Here is a 15,499-nt window from a genome sequence, read left to right as displayed (position 1 = left end):
ATCAAACCATAGCAGATGGAGTTAATATATACATTGATTTACTGAATGCTGCCCCTTCTCATGACACCAACAAAATGGTCAGCAGGCAGGATAAAAAATACACAATGTACAGTATATTGAACTGCTACTGATAAATAGATGTTTTGGAGGGAAGAGTGAAATATATTAAACCATATGTAAGCTATCAGATGACAGCCCACTCCAAAACAACATACGAGAGAAATGTGAGTTTAAAACATGTCTGAACCCTACAAACACTACACGTGTAACACAAACCACACTGATACAAGGTTAACCGAAATGCAGGGAAGGAGGAATCTTGGGGAAACTGAGGACTGCCTTAAAATGAGGAGAGGGACTCAAGCCATTAGCAATGTTACTCTTTTATGTTCACATTTCATTTAAACCACTGGATCCAGGCTCTGGTAGCGAATACAGAACAAAGAAGCAGAGTGGGAGGTGGGCAGTGGGTGAAACAGGCCAACGAACGCTGTACAGCAAGAGTGCTTTCCCCATTGTTACAACTCAACAGGACAATCCTTTCTTTTCAATTAAGCACTGGATGATACGTACTGGAGAGGGTGAAGATGAGTTCAAACGAGCTTTGTTTTAAATCACTGACTTAAAAGATCAGTTATTATCCTTCTGAGGAGCCTGCTCTCCCACTGCTGAACAAAGTGGTGAGATTGCCAGAGATAAGGCTGACGTCCCTCCTGCCTTTCAGGTGATTACGAGGGCTGGGAGCCCAGAAGTCTCTCGATAGCAGCATTTATGTCCCCTCCAGTGGCTATGAGTGCCTGCAGGTTGGCCTCGCGGTTGATGAAGCCCATGGCACTGAGCTGTTCCAATTGCTGCTGAAATCGCACTTCAGGGTTCTGTACCTGCGAGGGAAGAGGAGAGTTAGCATGGTGTCACTGGCCACACCAATCGCAACATCAAACAGCTGTTGCGGGGTCCAGCTTGAAGGAGAAGACCAATGGGGTGTGAGAATGTAACTAGCACCCTCACTGGTTGAAGCACCTCGCCTGCGTTGCTTCTCCACCTGGCCTTGTACTTCAACATTTGATCACAATGCATCATAGCACATGAAACATCAACTGGCAGGGATAAGGGGCGAGTGTGACTAGGCACTGACAGTCAGGCAGGTAGGGGTGGGGAAGGAGGGAGAAGAGGGGAAAAGTCAATTCATAAGCCCAGGTTCAGAATTACAAGTGGCGTGTTTGGCTGCTCTGCTCCTGCATTAGTCAAGTCATACATTTGTTGGTTTGTGGGATTCAGACTATGAGTGTAGTGCTCTCTAAACGCTGGAGGAACGCAGCAGGCCAGACAGTATCTATAGGAAGAAGTACAGTCGACGTTTTGGGCCGAGACTCTTCGCCAGGACTAACTGGAAGAAGAGATAGTAAGAGATTTGAAAGTGGGAGGGGGAGGGGGAGATCCAAAATTATAGAAGACTGGAGGGGGAGGAATGAAGCTAAAAGCTGATAAAGTTGATTGGCAAAAGGGATACAAGACTAGAGAAGGGAGAGGATCATGGAACGGGAGGCCTATGGAGGAAGAAAGGGGGAAGGGGAGCACCAGAGGGAGATGGAGAGCTGGCAAGGAGTGATTGTGAGAGAGAGAGAGAGAGAGAGAGAGAGGAAAAAGAGAGAGAAGAAAAAAGGGGGGATAATTAATAAACAAATAAATAAATAAGGGATGGGGTAAGAAGGGGAGGGGGGCGTTAACAGAAGTTAGAGAAATCAGAGTTCATGCCATCACGTTGGAGGCTACCTAGAAGGAATACAAGTTGCTGTTCCTCCAACCTGAGTGTGGCTTCATCATGACAGTAGAGGAGGCCATGGATAGACATATCAGAATAGAAATGGAATGTGGAATTAAAATGTGTGGCCACTGGGAGATCCTGCTTTCTCTGGCAAACAGAGCATCGATGTTCAGCAAAATGGTCTCCGGTCTGCGTTCGGTCTCACCGATATACAGAAGGCCACACCGGATGCAGTATATCGTACCAGCCGACTCACAGGTAAAGTGTTGCCTCACCTCGAAGGACTGTCTGGGACCCTGAATGGTGGTGAGGGAGTAAGTGTAAGGGCAGGTGTAGCACTTGTTCCACTTACAAGGATGAGTGCCAGGAGGGAGATTGGTGGGAAGGGATGGGAGGGGACGAATGGACAAGGGAGTCACGTAGGGAGAGCATGTGGCACATCTTTCCTTCCCCCCCCCCTTTCTGCTTTTCGCATGGATCACTCCCTACGCGACTTCTTACAGCTGCCTGGCCTGCTGCGTTCCACCAACATTTTGTGTATATTGCCTGAATTTCCAGCATCTGCAGATTTCCTCATGTTAATGCTCTGTAAATCCCACCTGTGAGAGGCCCAACTCTTGCATTTTAGCACAGAAGGTCCTGCAGCCATGGGTAGACTGGGCCTGTCTTTATCATTCAGCTGGGAAAACAATAATTCAGTCATTGTGTTCTGTACATTTTGTGGAATGTTAAGGGGAAGGAAGATAATATAATTGAGGATCCAGCGCTTCATGGTGTCCTGACAGCAGAAAAAGTTTAGGAAGGCTAGTGTGGAGGTGAGGGGCGGTTTCATACACATTTCAGATAACTGCACACAGTAACTTGGGTTAGTTTATACCCTGGGGACCTGCAACCACTGGTGAAAATGCTTGATAGCCGACTCCACTATAGCAGTTATTGTATGGTGAAGGCTCTAGCGCTTACTTCATGCGACAGGGTCCAAAAAAAGCTTGCTGGCTCTTACTTGAGTATTGGCCCCAGCTAACATCTGTAACATTTGCTGCATCAGCTGCTGCTGTGGGTTGCTGTTGCCTGGGCCTGAGGGTGCTGGGCTCCCTGAGCTTGTGTTCACGGTTCCAGTGCTAGCCGCCGTTGTCGTAGGTGTCAATCCGCTGGCTAGGCCTCCAAGCCCGGAATGAGGTGCAGGGCCACCAGAGCTGAACCTGCACAAACATACCAAAGTGTACTTCATTCACAGCCACTTTCCTGTTAGTACACAGGAGTAGGGACAGGTCTGAGGACCACCTACCCACCAGATCGCTGCTCCACACAATCCCCAACAACTCCCTTTCAATGGGAACCACTACTCCCACACCATTCAGCCTAGCCCCTCCAACAAACCGCAACCCCTTTAACCTCTCCCCCTCTGCCCACCCCTTGCCAGAGTTCTTGCAGCTCTCCAGCAATCTATGCAGCCCTTGTGTTGGAGGAACAAACAAAGTGCTCTACAGGATGAGCAGCATCTGTTTGGGGGGGGGGGGGGGGGAGAGAAACAGGAAATGTTGTCATTTTAGGTTGTAACCGTGCATCAGAAACATATAATTCACACCCCCACCACCACCACAGCTAAGTTTCTCCAGCAAGCTTTCCTGCTCCAGGTTCCAGCATCTGTATTTTCCAGTAGCGCTCTTCCATTGGGATAAGCATGGAATGCCACAGGGCCTGAAGCCGCAAAGCCCATCAGTGCATGATCATTCCAACATCACAAGCTGAGACAGAAGAGCCAGCCCTCCGAGGGGCTGCTTAATACTGCAGCTGAATAGCCAGTTGCCACAAGGCAGCACCAATCCAATGCCTACAGATGACAATGGCAGGGTCCAGTGCTTCAACCTGAGAGTGCCGATGACCTTACCCTGGCAGGAGTCCTGGTGCCTCTGTCTGTAACGTCTGCAGCCCCTGCTGGATCTGCAGCAGTGCCTGCATGGCTCGGGGGTTGGTCATCACCGACAGCACGTCAGGGTTCTGCATCTGCAATGCAGCACACCAGTTTGTACAGTCAGAGCACTGAGAGCTCAGAGCTGGGCCCTGCACCTCCGTCAGATTCCCACTCCCCCCCACCACCACCAAAACACTCCCGCTTTCAAGCAGCACATTGCAAGCCACAGCACTCACCCAGTGAAACATCCTGTGCTATTTCTCATCAAACTGTGATCTGTTCACTGACACAAATGGAAACACCTGACCATCCCCCACCTTGTTAACCCTGGCATTCACACAGCTCATTCAGAGCTATTGGCACCATCCTGAGCAACGTGGTGCAGAGCACAAGCTCCTCATCTGGGGCAACAGCTCTCCTTAGACACATTCCCATTCACAGAGAGACCTCTCAGCCCCACTGCAGGACATAGGGAGAGCCTACAAAACCACAGTTCTAGGGTACTTCTATCATCACATTATAGGTATAGGAAGGACATGACTGTACTGGAGAGGGTACAGAGATTTACCAGAATGCTGTTTGGGATGGAGTATTGCATTTTGAGGAAAAGATAGTCTGTTCTTCTTGCAGCTGAAGAGGCAGATAAAATTATGAGAGCCATAATTGATGGTAGGAAACCTCTCCTACATTGGCAGAAGATTTCCAGGCCAGTGGCCATAGGTTTAAGGTGAGGTTTAAAGAGGACCTGAAAAAGTGGGGTGGAAAAGGGAACACACTGTGAAAGGGTGGTGTACAGGTAAAGACTTCTACCACATAATCACCAAGGCACGGTCAGCCATGGACCAAGTGGGATTAGTGTAGATGGGCTGAAGGGCCTGTTTCTGGGCTGTATCACCACCTTGCACTAAATGATGTTCAAACAAAATTAATTCCCTGTCTTTAAACTCAATATTTTTATTTATGAAGACCAGACACTTCTATCTGAAAGTAAATGGCATTTTCAAAGACCAATATACATCGTGTTAGGTGTCAGTCATCATCTCCCACATATTCCCCAGTGCTTGCAGTCATCCATTGGGAGGCAGAGGATATGATGAAACAAATGGCTGCAGAACACTCTGTGATGATTGTCTTTACCTGCTGCAAGAAGATGGGCATCTGGATTCGGAGCTGATCCTGCAGCTGCGTATTGCCAGCGAACAATGGATTATTCATTAAAATCTGCAGTAGAGGAAATGGGGTGAAGATAAGAAAGGTATAAGCAGAACCTCATGTATTGACACTTCAAAGGAAACTCCCAACTTTGAAACCAGGCAGCTGTAAAGCTGTGACAGTAGTGTCACAGGTAGTGGATCAAATAAAGACTTCTAACTCCACCACTCACACATATCCTGATAAATCACTTTGGAATGAGATTATTGGGAAACTTCCCTGTGACTAAGTCCTCCCTCTAGCTGGGTATGCACCCCGTGCCTTATATGTAGTATGATTTTGAAAAAAATATTTCCACGCCTTCCTGCTTTCCAACAGAGCTCAAGTGAAGGAACTGAATACTTGGTCACTGTGCTGGACAACATCAGCAGCAGCTATCGATGATCATAGCCACTGAGCTGCTGGTAGGAGTCCAACCATCCAGCAACATTCCACCCTGCACCTTGCACTGACTGGCCTTCCAAGGAAGGCTTGAGGCTGCCTCGATAACTCCCACAACAGATGGATTAGTTAGCTTTTCTGTGACAGGACCAAATAAACAACAGCCCTGTGCCTTCAGCCCTCCTTAATCCCAATGTGAAAGAATTCCAGGGTGTCCTTCTTCTGGTGAGCAAAGTTTACAGGTTGACTGCTGAAGTTTCAGAATTCACATGGTGCACAGATGATGCCTTCAAAATGGAGGAGTTCTGGCTGCGTTCAGGCCTTATGTTAAGTGTGCACTGCTTGTCTTTGAGAAGGGAGAGAGACTATGGGACTGCTAGAGGAGAGGAGTGAGTGATTGGGATATTCAAAACTGGGCAATGTGGCAGGAAGAACCTCACTCAGTCTCACCTGTCATCTCTCACACTCCAGTTACTCACCCCTCTTCTCTGTCAGCCCTTCCTCTGGAAGTAAAGAGGGTGCTTGATTGCACAGAGATTTACTAGACTCGACCATCTAGATACCTGTGAGGCAAGGTCAGGGTTCTGGGACAGCGACTGCATCATGCTCCTCATGTACGGTGCCGACAGCATGTTCTGTATTAGCTGGGGGTTCTCAGAGATCTGCTGCATTAGGCTCTGCATTCCTGGGCTATTGAACATTCCTGCAGGGAAAAAGACAATTACCATTACACTGGCTGTGGGCCTGAACCATGCACATACACCCAGTCAGTTCCGACATCGACCTGAAGAACGTTTGCTTCTACAGATGCTGCCTCTCCTGCTCAAGAATTCTCCATCTTTTGTTTCTACTTCAAAATTTGTTCTGTGCCAATCAAAGCAGTCTGAGGGACTCTTAAACTGTGTAAAAGATACTCAGTGAGGCAATCATGGTTTAACCTGTTCCTTAATTCAATCCCACCACACTCCCCTAGAGTTCAAAAACCTATTAATCCCACCCAGAATATACTCAGGGACTAGACATCACCAAACCTTTGGGATAGAGAATCTAAATATTCGCAGCCCTCCATTTTTTATCCATCAACTGTAAACCTCAAGAGCATGCTTCTCAATCTTTCTGGCCCAAGTGGCCACAATCCTTGCTGAATGAATGCCCTTGTTAATGCAGGTTGGCACTTCCATTGTATCTTGGATAATGGACTACCTGACTAGCAGACCACAGTTTGTGTGGCTTCAGAGTTGTGTGTCAGATAAGGCTATAAGCAGCACTGGGGCCTCACAGGACACTGAATTGCTCTTTAGATGCAACACTGAGTCATGTCATCTGCAGAAATTCTCTGATGACAGCAATAGTCGAGTGTATAAAGGGGGAACGGGAGAATGAGTACATGGCAGAAGACTTTTTCAAATGGTGCAAACTGAATCATCTGCAGCTGAACATCAGTACAACAATGGAGATGGTGAGGGTATGGATGTGGTGAGGACCTGCAAGTACCTGGGGGTGCACATGGATGACAGACTTGAGTGAAGCACCGACACAAAGGCTGTGTACAAGAAGGGCCAGAGTCACCTCTATTTCCTGAGGAGACTGAGGTCCTTTGAAGTATGCAGGCCTCTCCTTCACATGTTGTACAAATCTGTTGTCACCAGTACAATCTTCTCTATGTGGTGGTGTGCTGGGGCAATGGTATCAACATGGGTGATACCCATAGGCTCAAAAACAGATTAGAAAGGCTAGCTCTGTTATAACAGTCAAACTAGATACACTCGAGGCTCTGGTAGAACAAAGGACCCTCCAGAAAATCCTGGCAATTCTAGACAATGTTTCTCACCCTCTGTGTTCCACCTTGGGTGCACGGAGGAGCTCTTTTAGTAGTAGACCAAGACAACTGTGCTATATGAGGTCATACTCCTGGCCATTAGGCTCTATAATGAGTCAACCAATAGTTAGGAAAGTGATGGCCTCCTCCTATTAAGACTGCTTGTGCTAACTCTTTAAAAAAATTTTTACTTCTCTTCTAGTATTTATACCTATGCACGTAATGCTATTGTGACACTGTAATTTCCTTTGGGATCAATAAAGTATCTATCTATCGACAATCCCTCTACCCCACAGTGACTCTCAGATCCCAAAGCAGAGCAAACCCCACACAAGCTGAGAAACAAGCAGACCAACATCTTGCATCAGTCACACCAACTTCAAGTCATAACAATGTCTCAAAATGCCTGTGACCTGTGGAGTGCCACTGGGACTGACGATGTATATATTAACAAACCCGATAAGAACATAGGGGACATAATTAGTAAGGTTTCAGATGACATTAAAATTAGCAATATAGTGAAGTAAGTTGTCTAAGACCACAGTAGGCTCTATATCCACTGGGAAAATGGGTCAATGAATGTTAAGATGGACTTTTAACTCAAACAAGTATTTCATTTTAGGAAGTCTCAACAAGGTCAAGACTTACACAGTAAATGACCTGGTATGTTGCAGAACAGAAGAACTAAAGAGTATGTACAGATTTCCCTGGAAGTGGCAACACAGGTAGACAATATTGTAGAGAAGTCATTTAGCACACTAACTTTCTTCAGATGGGGCAATGAGTACAGGAGTTGAGACATCATGTTACAGCTATACAAGCCATTGGTGAGATCATACTTGAGATATTGTGTACAGTTCTGTTTATCATAAATAAACAGTCTCCGTTAGTCTCGCGAGACCAGGGATTTGCGCCTCAGAAAGTTTCCAGGGTGCAGGCCTGGGCAGGGTTGTATGGGAGACCGACAGTTGCCCATGATGCAAGTCTCTCCTCTCCATGCCAGCGATGTTGTCCAAGGGAAGGGCAAGGGCTGATACAGCTTAGCACCAGTGTCGTCGCAGAGCAATGTGTGGTTAAGTGCCTTGCTCAAGGACACAACACGCTGCCTTAACTGAGGCTCGAACTAGTGACCTTCAGATCACTAGACCAACGTGCCAAGTAGTATCATCATAATACACAAGAAAGACATGATTAAATGAGAGGGTACATCAAAAATTCAAGAACAGTACTAGAACAGGAGGGCTTGAGTTATAAGAACAGACTGATAGGTAAAGTTGTTTTCCCTGGAGCAAAAGGGCTAAGGGGTGACCTTGCAGAGATTTATAAAATCAGGAGAGGTATAAACAGAATAGTAAGGCAGAGACTTTTAGTAGCAGAGTCTGAAACTAGAGCACTTGGGTTTAAGGTGAAAGGGAGAGATTTAAAGAAGATTGGAGGGCCAAGTTTTTCTACACAGAGGGTTATAGGTATATGGAACAAGTTGCTAGAGGAAGTGATTGAGATAGATACAATTACAATATTTAAAAGACACTAGGCCAGTTTCAAAGCAGGAAAGGTTTAGAAGGGTAAAAGCCAAATACAGGCAAATTACACTAGCTCAGGAGGGCACCTGGTCTACAGGATGAGTTGGGCTTAGGGACTGTTTCCATGCTATATAACTCCATGTCTCTATCAGAGCAGCAACTGATTTCAGGCCAATTTGTTCCCTTACTTCCCCTCTCTACAGTGGTTATAATTGCTATTTCCAATCTACTGGAACTGTTCTAGAAACAGCGAAACAGTGGTTCAAAAATAAATAAAGAGAAAATCTCCCCACAAGCTGCAGCTACCATTGCTAAAGTGTTGTAAAAAAGCTTAGGTTATTTAACCCCTCAAGCATGCCCTACCATTCAATACAATGCACAGCCTTCACCAAACTGTTCAATCTAAGAAAAACAAGATACCTACAGTACTGTGCAAAAGTCTTAGGCACATATATATAGCTAGGGTGCCTAAGAATTTTGCACAGTACCGTATTTGTCAACATGGAACGGTGTGCTAGTTTGTAAATCTGGCAGGAGAAAAGGATGTTAGGAATGGTGGAGATGGAGCACCGTGGAAGGGGTGTGGGACAGGTGGCAGTGACGGTGTGCCAGGGGCAAGGAGTGACATGGATGCAGACAAACCCAGCCCTGAGACATCAGGCAAGGTCATTTGATTCCAAACAATTGGTTTACTGATCATTACAGAACATCTCTCTGGTGCTTCCTGCTCCCTCCCTCTCCCTTACCCCCTTCCCAACCTAGAGTACAGGAAGAAGTTGGAGAACTTAGTAGAACATGCTGTCATGACAATAACCTTTCCCACAATGTCAGCAAAACAAAACAGCTGATCATTCACTTCATGAAGGAAGGGTTTTGATTGAGAGGTTTAAAGCTTCAAGTAATGAGGAGTGGAGATCACCAACAGCCTATCCTGGTCCAACCACTTAGAAATCACAGCCAAGAAAGCTCACTGTCTCTACTTTCTCAGAAGGCTGAGGAAATTAGGTCCATTCCCATCAACCCTTACCAATTTTCATCAATGAATACATCCAATTAGGATGCATAGCACCTTGGTATGGCAAATGCTCCACCTGTGACAAGAGACTGCAGAGAGTTAAGGATACTGCTCAGTACATCATGGAAACCAGCCTCCCTTCTTTAGACTCTCTCTATACTTGCTGCCTCAGTAAAGCAGCCAGCCAGCCTGGATATTCCCTCCTCCCTCTTCCATCGGGCAGAAGATACAAAAGCCTAGAAGTACGCACCAAAGCCCAAGGGCAGTTTCTATCCTACTATCAGAAGACTACTGAACAATTACATAGTATAAGATGCCCTCTTGACCTCACAATCAACCTTGTTATGATCTTGCACCTTATCTTTTACCTGTATTTTCTCTGTGGCGGTTACACTTTATTTCGCATTTCCATAATTTACCTTGATTTACCTTGTCCTACCTCAATGAACTGGCCAATGATTTGATCATTATGTATCGTATGCAAGACAGGCTTTTCACTGTATCCCAGAACATGTGACAAAAATAAACCAATTCCAACCCTTTTGACCCACGTCCACTAATAAAGTGTTTATTGAGCAAAAAATCTACAAATCTTAATAAATAAAAAAATACAACTGCTATATGCATAATTCTAAACTTTTACCATTATTATTTTGTAGAAGATTAATACCGCATGGAAATAGGCCTTGGCCTAACTCATCCATGTCAACAGTGGTGCTCACCTATTCTGGTCTGATTGGCTTCTGTTTGACCTGTATCCTTCCAATCCTTTCCTATCCATATACTTAACAAATGCCTTTTAAATGTTATAGTAACTCCCTCAACTACTTTCTTGGGCAACCCAAAGTTCACAGTAACAGTTATTTAAGTGTAAAGTGAGTAGAACGGAGCTTTGTGGTGCACCTGTGCTGAGGGAGATCCTGAAGATGTTGTTGCCAATCTGAACTGACTGGGGTCTGCAAGTGAGGAAACTGAGGATCCAATTGCACAAGGAGGTATTGAGGCCAAGGTCTTGAAGCTACTGATTAGTTCTGATAGGATGATGGTATTGCATATACATACCACTCTGTGTGTGAAGGTGCTGCCCCTTCGGTCCCTGTTAAATCTTTCCTCTCTCACCTTCTGCCCTATAGTTTTTGGTTCCCTTTCCCTGGGGGAAGAAGAATGCATACATTCACACTACCTATGCCACTCATGATTTTCTGCACCTCTATAATGTTATCCCTCAGTCTCCTATGCTCAAAGGAATGAAGTTTGAGCCCACCCAACCTCTCTCTATAATTCAGGGAGTTAGACATATATCCTAACCTTATCAAAAAGCAACATCTCAAATAAGACTTAACACCTCATCACAGTCCTACTGCACAGGACCATCTGAAATACCTTCCAGACTCTTGGCTTCCCCTCTACAATAGTGGACAGAGTCCTTGACTACATCACAGCTATTTCCTGCACCACTGCTCTCATCTGTACCCCTGGGCAAACTGAGAGCAGAGCTCCTCCAGTCTTCACTTTCCACCCACTAAACCCAGCATTCAACTAATTGTCTTTCACAGCCTCCACCAGAGAGAAGAGCCATCTCCTCTCCTCTCTCAGCACTTCAAAAGAATCACTCTCTTCATACGTCTTTGTCCTATTTTCTGTACCTACAAACTCCCACCTATCCCATGCAACCACAGGAGGTGCAACACCTATCCTCTCACCTCTTCCCTTCCCACAATCCAGGGGTCCAAACAGTATTTTCATGTGAGGCAGTGATTCACTTGTACCTCTTTTGGTATTGGTGATTTGGTATTCATAATACAATCTCCTCAACACTGGAGAAACCAACACAGCTTGGCAAAGCAGCTTCACTTAGTAAATTCTCCTCCATCCCACTCCACCCTCTGTCTGCAACCTCCTGAATGATATAATGCAAGCTCAGGCTACCACACCACATCTTCCATCTTGGCATTTTTTAAATTCTCCAGCTTTAGAATACAACCTGTTTTTTCCTGATCTGAATCAGACTGTCACCCATCAGTGATTTTCCCTCAGTTGTTTTCCCTCAATCTATACAGCCTCACCTGTTGGATATGTCCTATGGGCAAACTAACAGAAAAATATCATGAAGCAGCTAATAATCTACACCTAATTGCTACATTATCTCTTTTCTCACCTTATTACAGACATTTGCTTTGTTTCCCCTATCTTTCCCTCAACCTCCTCTGCAAATGAAAATTATTATCTATTTGAGTTCTAAAGGATCAGATACAAACTGTTTCTCTATCTACAGATGATGCCCAAATTGCTGAGCACCTGCCACATTTTGTATTTGTGTTTTAAATTAACATCATCTGCAGTTTTTTTTAAATTTCCACCTGTCTTAGACTTCCTCCTATACTGGAAATAGTTCTCTAAGGTAGATTTCTACAGGTTGCATCCTGTAGGGGACATTCAAAGGGAATCTTGAGGCTATACTGTGTCTAACCTGCACCAACTTTGCCCTGGCAATGTGCAAAAGGACAGAGTACTGGGAGTTTGCTGCGTGCATAACGTAAGCCCTGGGAGTGTGTGGTTGGAACAATGGAAGATGGAGCTTCCCTTTAACCAGTACTATCCATACTTGGGAGATCAATATGGGAAATCTGGAGGGAACTTTATTTTGTGTCTAACTTGCTCTGTTCTTGCCCTGGGTATGTGTGACAGGACAATGTAGAGGAAGCTTCACTGTTGCCAACCCACCCTGTTCCTGCCTCCAAGTTCTATGTCTGAAAAGTTGTAATTACCAATTTTTAAAATCAGCACAGAACAATTTGTTAGCCTAAAGCAAGAGGTCTAACCATTAAGAGAGATATATCAACAGATACATACAATTGTATGTATCAACAGAAATACATACCATTTCCTAAGCTCCCTGTGTTGATGCCAAAGGGATTTGATACAGGTGGTGTTGTCTGATTGGTGCTGTTTCCTCCTTCACTGTTGGAGCTGGCAGCTGGAGAAGAGGGTGATGTTGTGACCCAGGGGTTGGGTAAAGGCTCCCTGTTCTCAGTCCGAGATGGTTGAGCATTACTGTCCGAACCACCACCAAGGGCAGTAAAGGGGTTGCCCCCAAACTACAAAATAAAAGCACGTTAAAGGTCATGATAGGCAATTCAACACAACCCAATAATTGTAATACAAAGGTTTAATCAAGACTCCAATCATTTGTCAATTTGGTATCTTTATTTGTGAAGAGCAGCAGGGATAAGACAGGTGGAACAGAGCTTGTGAGTACAACGTCAGAGATAATTCTGAGAGACAGGATTTGCACTTGAAAACAAGGTTTCACAACAGACTGTGCATGGAGACAAGGGGACATCCTATCTGACTAATTTGATTGAATTTTTAAATGAAGCCAGAACAGTTGTTGTCTACATTGTCTCTACTCCCTGGACTACATATTAAAGCCTTTGACATCCCACACAGTAAAATGACCAAAACAAAAGTTGGCAAGTTGGCAAAATGGATCTGATGTTGGCTTGGTAATAGGAAATAAAAGGTATAACTATAGGTCCTTTTTGAGACCAGCAGTGCTAGGTTCATTCTGTTAATGACTTGAATATGAATATAGAAGGCATGTTATGATGTGCATACATAATAAAGAACTTAAGTTCCCATTGTGCAATATGGGTATTCACCAGGAACCAGAGTCGATGTTGGTTAGCTAGTAGCGCATGCTCAGGTCGAGCAGAAGCCATTACTGTTGATACAAATATGTTAGTTTACTCGCGTTGTTTGTCTTTATTAAGAAGCATAACATGCAGTCAGAAGTCGGTACCAAAGGAATACCGCGAGCGACTAAGCTAGTTCTGGTGGGAAAGAAAAGCCTGAGAATGGAAGGTGGTAACAGCAAGGAGGTCAACCAAGCTTATTGCATCCAGAAGGCCACCAAAAGATTAAGGTGAGCAACACCGAAAATCCCCACAATGGATAACCTAAGTCGTAATGCACCTGTAGTTTAACAGCAATTTAACAGATAACTGGAAATGCTTCAAACAGTGATTGAATATATATTTAGCAGCCAGTAAAGCCAGAAGGGCGGATGAAAAACTGAAGGAGTTTATCTTTCTACACATAATTGGCGAAGATGCTTTGGACATCTGTAACAGCTTTCAAATTGATGAGACAGCTCTTACATTGGTCACTCTGATGAAAAAATCTGAGGAGTATTTTGTCCAAATTAGAACACCACATTTGAAAAGATACAAGCTCTTTTCCTGTGACCAGAAGCAAAGTGTCAACTTCAACCAATACTTAGCTGAGCTTCACACACTGAGTAAGTTCTGTGAGTTTGGAGATTTGAGTGACTCACTAGTTAGAGACAAAAAGTTTGCAGAATCCTAGATAATGAACTTCGAGAAAGCCTGCTCTGTGAGAAAAACAAAATGAATGCTGGAAAAGGCTGTGGATGTGTGCAGGGCAGCGGAGACCACACAAGCACAAACCAAGGAGCTGTACAGGCCAGAAACAACAATGCATCCTGTGAAAACAGAGGGGCAGAGGACAAGGTATTTGCCAAAACAACAGCATAGCAAAGTAGTAGGATCAAATAGCAAATGTGGAGGTAGGCACATCCCAAAGACATATCCAACTTATGGAAAGTCCTGCCATATACATAAGAAAATAAGAAATAGGAGCAGGAGTAGGCCATTTGGTCCATTGACACTGCCCCACCATTCAATAAGATCATGGCTGATCTGTCCGTAAACTCAGCTCCATCTATCTGCCTTTTCCCCATTACCCTTAATTCCCCTACTATGTAAAAATCTATGTAACTGTATCTTAAATACATTTAGTGAAGAAGGCTCGACAGCTTCCCTGGGCAGAGATTCACCATTCTCTGGGGAAAAACAGCTTCTCCTCATCTCCATCCTAAATCTTCTCCCCTGAATCTTGAGGCATTGTCCCCTAGTTCTAGTATCACCTACCAATGGAAACAACTTTCCTACTTTTATCTTATCGATCCCTTTCAAAATTTTGTATGTTTCTATAAGATTCCCTCTCATTCTTCTGAATTCCAAAGAGTATAGTCCCAGGTGACTCAATGTCTCCTCATAGGTTAACCCCTTCATCTCTGGAATCAACCTGGTGAACCTCCTCTCCACTACCTCCAAAGCCAGTATATCCTTCCTCAAGTATGGACACCAGAACTGCACACAGTACTCCAGGCACAGTCTCACCAGTACCCTGTATAGTTGCAGCATGACCTCCCTGTTCTTGAATTCAATCCCTCTAGTAATGAAGGCCAACAATCCATTTGCCTTCTTAATAACCTGTTGTACCTGCAAGCCAACATTTTTGCAATTCATGCACAAGCACTTCCAAGTTCCCTTGCACAACAGCATGCTGCAATCTTTCACCATTTAAATAATAATCTGCTCTTCTACTATTCCTTCCAAAGAGGATGATCTCGCATTTACCAAAGTTGTATTCCATCTGTCAGACTTTGGCCCACTCACTTAGCCTATCTATATCCCTCTGTAGACTCTCTACAGCCTCTGTACAATTTGCTTTTCCACTCAGTTTAGCGTCATCAGCAAATTTTGCTGCGCTACACTCAGTCCCCTCTTCTAAATCTTCCAAATAAATGATAAACAGCTGCGGGTTCAGCACCGACCCTTGCGGCACTCCACTCACCACTGACTACCAACCAGAGAAACACCCATTTATACCAACTCTCTCGCTTCTATTGGTTAACCAATCCACTATCCATGTCAATAAACTTCCTCCGATTCCATTCATCCGTATCTCATTGTGCGGCACCTTATTGAACGCCTTCTGGAAATCCAAGTATACAATATTCACCTGTTCCCCTCTATCCACTGCACTCATTATGTCCTCAAAG

The 15,499-nt window shown here is 44.7% G+C and overlaps 1 protein-coding gene across 1 annotated transcript in view; it reads right to left on the bottom strand.

Annotated features, from left to right (window-relative positions):
• Positions 1-367: 367 nt before the first annotated feature.
• ubqln4 (ubiquilin 4) overlaps positions 368-15,499 on the bottom strand; it is a 56,469-nt gene continuing 41,337 nt past the window's right edge. Inside the window, exons 6-11 of the mRNA XM_073061334.1 lie at positions 12,512-12,728; positions 5,837-5,976; positions 4,818-4,901; positions 3,657-3,772; positions 2,769-2,967; positions 368-881 (exon numbers count right to left, since the gene is read on the bottom strand). Coding sequence (XP_072917435.1) covers positions 729-881; positions 2,769-2,967; positions 3,657-3,772; positions 4,818-4,901; positions 5,837-5,976; positions 12,512-12,728 — 909 coding nt within the window. The 3' untranslated portion in view covers positions 368-728. The remainder of the gene's footprint in view (positions 882-2,768; positions 2,968-3,656; positions 3,773-4,817; positions 4,902-5,836; positions 5,977-12,511; positions 12,729-15,499) is intronic.

Source organism: Hemitrygon akajei, chromosome 11 (assembly GCF_048418815.1).
Source record: "Hemitrygon akajei chromosome 11, sHemAka1.3, whole genome shotgun sequence".
In the NCBI taxonomy this organism is placed as follows: domain Eukaryota; kingdom Metazoa; phylum Chordata; class Chondrichthyes; order Myliobatiformes; family Dasyatidae; genus Hemitrygon; species Hemitrygon akajei.
This window is presented reverse-complemented; position numbering and strand designations above follow the sequence as displayed.